Source organism: Mizuhopecten yessoensis, unplaced genomic scaffold (genome assembly GCF_002113885.1).
Source record: "Mizuhopecten yessoensis strain PY_sf001 unplaced genomic scaffold, ASM211388v2 scaffold1181, whole genome shotgun sequence".
NCBI lineage: Eukaryota > Metazoa > Mollusca > Bivalvia > Pectinida > Pectinidae > Mizuhopecten > Mizuhopecten yessoensis.
In genome coordinates this window covers 35,294-42,738 of record NW_018403918.1, presented here as the reverse complement: position 1 = coordinate 42,738, position 7,445 = coordinate 35,294, and the positions used below count along the sequence as shown (strand labels likewise).

The following is a 7,445-nucleotide window of genomic DNA, read 5'->3' as shown; positions in this document are numbered from 1 at the left end:
CAGACGTCTATGACGGACACGGACAGTCTATTGTACCACGTCCAATGTCCAGACGTCTATGACGGACACGGACAGTCTATTGTACCACGTCCAATGTCCAGACGTCTATGACGGACACGGACAGTCTATTGTACCACGTCCAATGTCCAGACGTCTATGACGGACACAGACAGTCTTTTGTACCACGTTCAATGCTCAGACGTCTATGACGGACACGGACAGTCTATTGTACCACGTCCAATGTCCAGACGTCTACGACGACACGTATCGGGACAGACACCTGTTCGATCTGTCCAATTATCCGGTCGATCATCGTTGTCACGATACAAAAAAAAAGATAACCGGGTATTTCAAAGACGAAACGGGAAGCGAACCCATTGCAGAGTTTGTAGGACTCTGCGCTAAAATGTACTCATACGTCTACGCCGTGCAAACACGGATAGAAACGGAAAATCTTACCGTTCTACGAAACGATATGAAAGAAAAACATGTAGCTAAAGGCATTGCAAAGACGACCATTAGATGCGATTTAAGACATGAAACGTATAGGGACGTTTATTCGAAAACACAATTAAAATGTGTAAAATGAATTCGATTAGAAGCGATAAACACCAACTGCACATGTACAATTATGCCGTCAACAAGTTGGGTCTGTGTGCCTTCGATGACAAACGTTGGGTCTTGCACAATCGATATGATACGCTTGCGTTTAGTCAATATATGATTTCTACAATTGGTTGGCATTAAAAATGAAACAGAAATGTAGTTTTACAAATATTTATTCAAATGTGGTATCAGACCGAAGTCGTCATCAAAGGAAAAAAAATATATTGTAAAACTATGTTCATATGTATATAGGTTACATGGTGATTAGATGTTGTTATAATTTAGTTGTAAAAAGTAAAGACCATGTTGATTACATACTATATATTGTTGAATTTCAATTTGAAAGAAAAAAAAGCGAAATATAAGAAGGTTTCAAAAAGAATCAAAACTAAATTTAAGTTGTAAAACCAGGGACGCATACTGTCCCTGGTAAAACTAAATAAAAAATAATAATTTATTTTGTTTTCAGATAAAACAGAAAAGTATTTTGAAATTTAAAAGTCAAAAGGAAAACAAAATAAGTTTCAAAGTTTCAATAAGCATCAAATTACAATGTTTTAAGTTGTAGAACTAAATTTGAGGTATGAGAGACATCATTTAAAGTCCGAAAAGTATGAGAGACAGCAAGTGAAATTCGACAAGTATGAGAGACATCCCATGTACCATATACTATATAGTTTGGTAAAACTATTAGATTATATGTTTTTAAATAACACTGCTATATGCTATTGTTGGGTATTCATTTCACTTACGTTACAGTGTTGTAATTGGAGGAGTTTTATTTTTTAATATGAACGTTATTGACTATTAATAAAAAAATTAGCGAAAACAAAATCGTTTGTTCTTAGTCAATTCTCTCTACATTCAGATATACAAACCAGCACCGACTCATTACACGTTGAAAAAATGACTTCTACTTTACAATAGTATCGATGTCTCGTCAACCTGTTCATGTGATTACGAGCTTTACCGTATATTACTTCCACTACACTATCTATGAAAAAAAAGAGTTTCGTTTCTTAACTCTGTGTAACGTTTCTTTATGGCTCTAACGAGTTTATGAAATATGACGGATCTACAGATGGCGACCTCGTGACAACCAAATACAAGAGGCCCAAGGGCCTTAGCGGTCACCTGAGTTATATCATAGGTACTGGTAGCTTTATTTTATTGTTTAGATGTGATGTGGAAATCAGCATGTAAACTAAGTGAAATACAATACTTGTCATGTGATCAAAGGATAAGAATTCGAAAATATTGGTAAATGTTCCCTTTGGGGCCCCGCCCTAGCCCCTGGGGATGGGGCAGGAATCCCAATTTTACAATGTTATACCCTCATCCACCAAAGATGATCCTTACTAAGTTTGAGTAATTTTCTGCTGAAAATGGATAAAATATACCCAAAAGTGTTATTTCCCTATATATATTTACTATATATAGTAAATTTCACCCCCTCCCCAAGGAGAACGGATAGCTCGGGGGTCCTGAATTTACAATTTAAATAAAGCCCCTGATGATTTTTCTTTCCATGCAGAGAAAATGACTGTAGTACCTCTGAGTCTGGAGAAGAATATTTTTGGGTTAGGAATCCCAATTTTACAATTTTATAGCCTCACCTTCCAAGGATGATTCGAACAAATTTGAAAAAAATCCATCCACTGTTTCTTGAGAAGAAGTTGAAAATGTAAAAAATTTACGCACGACGGACGCCGACGGACGGAAAGCGATTAGAATAGGTCACTTGAGCAAAGCTCAGGTGACCTAAAAATACTGATGAAACATAGATTTGTAGCATAGTACGATATATCTGTTAATATCACATCACCGTATGAATTTATGACAGATTTAATCAAACGTTTTTGATACATATTTAAATGAGAAGGCTAACGGAACATCGATATAACGAGACGCTATGCTCTTTACAATACAGATTTGTACTGAAATGGAGACAACTCTATCAAATAATATGAATGGCTAAGTATTAATCAAACTCGTCTCATGAGCTGTATACCTTTATAAGAAAGGAAAGAGCTACATCAATCATTGGAAATGTTCTAACGTTAGAAACTTGCAGCTTATATCCAAAACAAAACAAACAAAAAACGACCTATATTAATTACTTGAACCATGACTGTGTATACAAGAGCGTCTAATTCCCTGGAAATTTTGACTTGCTATATATTGATCAAATTCATCTTGGAGTGAAGCCGATGATTGGGGATGGGTTTTGTTCCGGTGGTACGGTGCATCCTTTTGTTATCTATCAGCACCTAGCAAGGAATAAAATGTAAATAACAACACAATTACAAATGTAGCGCGGCAGACTCATTGTCTATGGTTCATCGGTTTTAAATTCTAGTAATATAAATTCTATGTTTCTTAACCTGAAATTATGTATGTTACTAGTTTTATTTCCTAGGAAATTTATACTAAAATATATTGTAGACATACACTGTAAATTTTATCTAATATANAATTATGTATGTTACTAGTTTTATTTCCTAGGAAATTTATACTAAATTATATTGTAGACATACATTGTACACTGTAAATATGATCTAATATGCTTTTATATTCAGTCAACCTCGTAAATGCATGTTCGTTATATGTTATGCCTCGGAGACCATATAGTAGCAGAAAGCATTTGCCTTTTCTCTCTCATCTTCATAAGCAAATGATGCTCCCCTTCATATGTGTAGCCACACAAAGTTTAAGCTCCTTATGTAGAGTTGCATCACGATGTAGTCCTAATTTGTGGAGGATTATTAGAGATCGCTGATTTTTTTCAAGCCACATTTGAGCAGTACTACTGTCGTCCATTTGTCGAGTGAAAAGTGAGTAGAATGTACATGTGGTTGTGTACGTTACTTTATACCTATGTGTCCTACAGTATATAAGTATAGATACGGAATGTTTCACTTATCATTTCTTTTTCATCACATGATAAACAAATATCGAGTGTGGTCAGGTGCGATAGTTTTGACTAACATCTTATCAAGTACTTTCATCTGCATGTTACAAATGTTTCAAGTACTTTTTATCCAAATACATTCATAAAGAATTCCTATTGATTTACATCTTATCAAAAGTATTCCTACATCTCCGAGCTATCATTGTCGCAAGTACTTTTCACCCCTGACCGATAGGGGGACTGACATGGGGACTGACAGGGGGACCGACAAATACTTTCATAAAGTATTCCTACTCCCTCAAGTTACTTTCTTGTACTGATCGATTTGTGCTTGAGCCATTGAATGTATATATATACTCCTAACCGATGGGGACTTATAGGGATCGATAGGGGGACTGACAGGGACTGTTAATAATTAATACCTGTAATAAATAGTATTTGTATTTGTAAACCCGATATCCATCTCCCGTTCTAGCGCCAGCTGAAGTTAGCTGTAGTTATGCATGAAACAACATACTAAAAACATAAAATATTTAATGGTGTTTCAAGGGAGGCTACTCACATAACATTATATGAACGAACTAGTTCTTAACCTGTGAACTTTGGGTTACGGAGTGTGAAGAATTGGGACAAAGATGAGAACGTGATATGTATTTAATGATCACTGACAACAATTTATGTATCGGCTTTGCCGATATGCGTCTGGATATTGTGGCCGTTGATTAGATTTGTCGCATAAGACAGCTGAGACGAACGGAGGAGGATTGTTTACAAAACCCTCCCTTGTTTACAAACGCAGTAAGCGTATTTTAAAGATGAAGACCGGCCTATTATCCAGCGCGGCATTAACACCTGGGAATATAGTTGGTACTCTTGTTCTCGGTGTTGCCATCTATATTCTGTACGAAGTCATACGATTTCTGCTACACGTACGCTACGCAAGTAATACATACCGTGATTTACCTGGACCTGAAGGCTCGCACTGGCTGTACGGCCATCTACAACAGGTAAGTACTACATATCAATGTTCTACCATTGCCATCAGGTAAGTATACTTTACTGTCATCTCAACAAAGTGAGTACCAGGTAAGTGTGTAATGTACTGTACTGTCAAGCAGGTAAGTAAGTGTGTACTGACAACCAAACCAGGTAAGTAAGTGTTTACTGACAACCAAACCAAGTAAGTATGTGTACTGACAACCTAACCAAGTAAGTATGTGTACTGACATCCTAACCAGGTAAGTATGTGTACCGACAACCTAACCAGGTAAGTGTATGTACTGACAACCTAACCAGGTCAGTATGTGTACTGAAAACCTAACCAGGTAAGTATGTGTACCGACAACCTAACCAGGTAAGTATGTGTTTTGACAACCTAACCAGGTAAGTATGTGTACTGACAACCTTACCAGGTAAGTATGTGTACTGACAACCTACCCATGTAAGTATGTGTACTGACAACCTAACCAGATAAGTATGTGTACTGACAACCTAACAAAGTAAGTATGTGTACTGACAACCTAACCAAGTAAGTATGTGTACCGATAACCTAACCATGTAAGTATGTGTACTGACATCATAACCAGGTAAGTATGTGTACTGACAGCCTAACCAGTTAAGTATATCTACTGAAAACCTAACCGATTAGTATGTGTACTGACCACCTATCCATGTAAGTATGTATTCTGACAACCTAACCAGGTAAGTATGTGTACTGACAACCTAACCAGGTAAGTATTTGTGAACAACCTAACCAGGTAGGTATGTGTACTGAAAACCTTACCAGGTAAGTATGTGTACTGACAATCTAACCAGGTAAGTATGTGTACTGACAACCTAACCAGGTAAGTATGTGTTCTGACAACCTAACCATGTAAGTATGTGTACTGACAACCTAACCAAGTAAGTAAATGTACTGACAACCTAACCAAGTAAGTATGTGTACTGACAACCTAACCAAGTAAGTATGTGTACTGACAACCCAACCAGATAAGTATGTGTACTGACAACCTAACCAGGTAAGTATGTGTACTGACAACCTAACCGTGTAAGTATGTGTACTGAAAACCTAACCAGGTAAGTATGTGTACTGACAACCCAACCAGATAAGTATATGTACTGACAACCTAACCAGGTAAGTATGTGTACTGACAACCTTACCAGGTAAGTATATGTTCTGACAACCTCACCAGATAAGTATGTGTACTGACAACCCAACCAGGTAAGTATGTGTACTGACAACCTAACAAGGTAAGTATGTGTACTGACAACCTAACCATGTAAGTATGTGTACTGACAACCTAACAAGGTAAGAATGTGTACTGACATCCTCACCAGGTAAGTATGTGTACTGACAAAACCAACCAATTAAGTATGTGTACTGACAACCTAACCAGGTAAGTATGTGTACTGACAACCTAACCAGGTAAGTATGTGTGCTGACAACCTTACCAGGTAAGTATGTGTACTGACAAAACCAACCAATTAAGTATGTGTACTGACAACCTAACCTGGTAAGTATGTGTACCAACAACCTAACCAGGTAAGTATGTGTTCTGACAACTCAACCAGGTAACTATGTGTACTGACAACCTAACCAGGTAAGTATATGTACTGACAACCCAACCAAGTAAGTATGTGTACTGACAACCCAACCTGGTAAGTATGTGTACCAACAAACTAACCAGGTAAGTATGTGTGCTGACAACCTTACCAGGCAAGTATGTGTACTGACAACCTAACCTGGTAAGTATGTGTACCAACAACCTAACCAGGTAAGTATGTGTGCTGACAACCTTACCAGGTAAGTATGTGTACTGACAACCTAACCATGTAAGTATGTGTACTGACAACCCAACTAGGTAAGTATGTGTACTGAAAACCTAACCGGTAAGTATGTGTACTGACAACCTAACAATGTAAGTATGTGTACTGACAACCTAACCATGTAAGTACATTTTGTATGTGTACTGGCAACACAACCAGGTAAGTATATGTACTGACAACCTAACCATGTAAGTATATGTACTGACAACCTAACCATGTAAGTATGTGTACTGACATCCTAACCATGTAAGTATGTGTACTGACAACCTAACCAGGTAAGTATATGTACTGACAACCTAACCANTAAGTATGTGTACTGACAACCTAACCAGGTAAGTATGTGTACTGACAACCCAACCAGGTAACTATGTGTACTGACAACCTAACCAGGTAAGTATGTGTACTGACATCCTAACCAGGTAAGTATGTGTACTGACAACCCAACCAGGTAACTATGTGTAACAACATCCAACTTGGTAAGGTCAATTGTTATTTAATTGAATGTTTGTAACTTTTTTCAGCTTCCAAAGACAAGCCATGAGAGACTTGAGTATGGGTTGAAAATCTCCAGACAGTTCCCACGATACTATCGGTTCTGGATGGGTCCCAGAGCCAATATTGTTTTGAACCATCCAGAAACCATCAAGATTGTCCTCAAAACAGCAGGTGAGATTATTATTTACTTACTGATAGGTATATTCATAGACAGTTTCCTAATAAATTTGAATCATCTAAATATCTCCTATACTACATTTTGCATCATCTAATTGTGTGCAAGCTTCTAAAAATATTTCCCTTTAACTCCCCTTTTTTAGAGAGTTATGCCCATTTTAATGAAAATAACTCTTGAAGGACAAGACTGATTTAAAAAAGAAAAGGACCTGTATACAGGGAACAATGTTATAGGACCTGTACACAGGGTACATTGTTATAGGACCTGTATACAGGGTATAATGTTATAGGATCTGTAAACAGGGTACATTGTTATAGGACCTGTATATAGGGTACATTATTATAGGACCTGTATACAGGATACATTATTATAGGACCTGTACACAGGGTACATTGTTATAGGACCTGTAGACAGGGTACATTGTTATAA

The 7,445-nt window shown here is 37.1% G+C and overlaps 1 protein-coding gene across 1 annotated transcript in view; it reads left to right on the top strand.

The window, feature by feature from the left end:
- The first annotated feature begins 4,104 nt into the window (after nt 1–4,104).
- The window catches only part of LOC110458217 (cytochrome P450 4B1-like), a 20,457-nt gene continuing 17,116 nt past the window's right edge, over nt 4,105–7,445 (top strand). The window contains exons 1-2 of the mRNA XM_021509834.1: nt 4,105–4,524; nt 6,865–7,009. Coding sequence (XP_021365509.1) covers nt 4,333–4,524; nt 6,865–7,009 — 337 coding nt within the window. The 5' untranslated portion in view covers nt 4,105–4,332. The remainder of the gene's footprint in view (nt 4,525–6,864; nt 7,010–7,445) is intronic.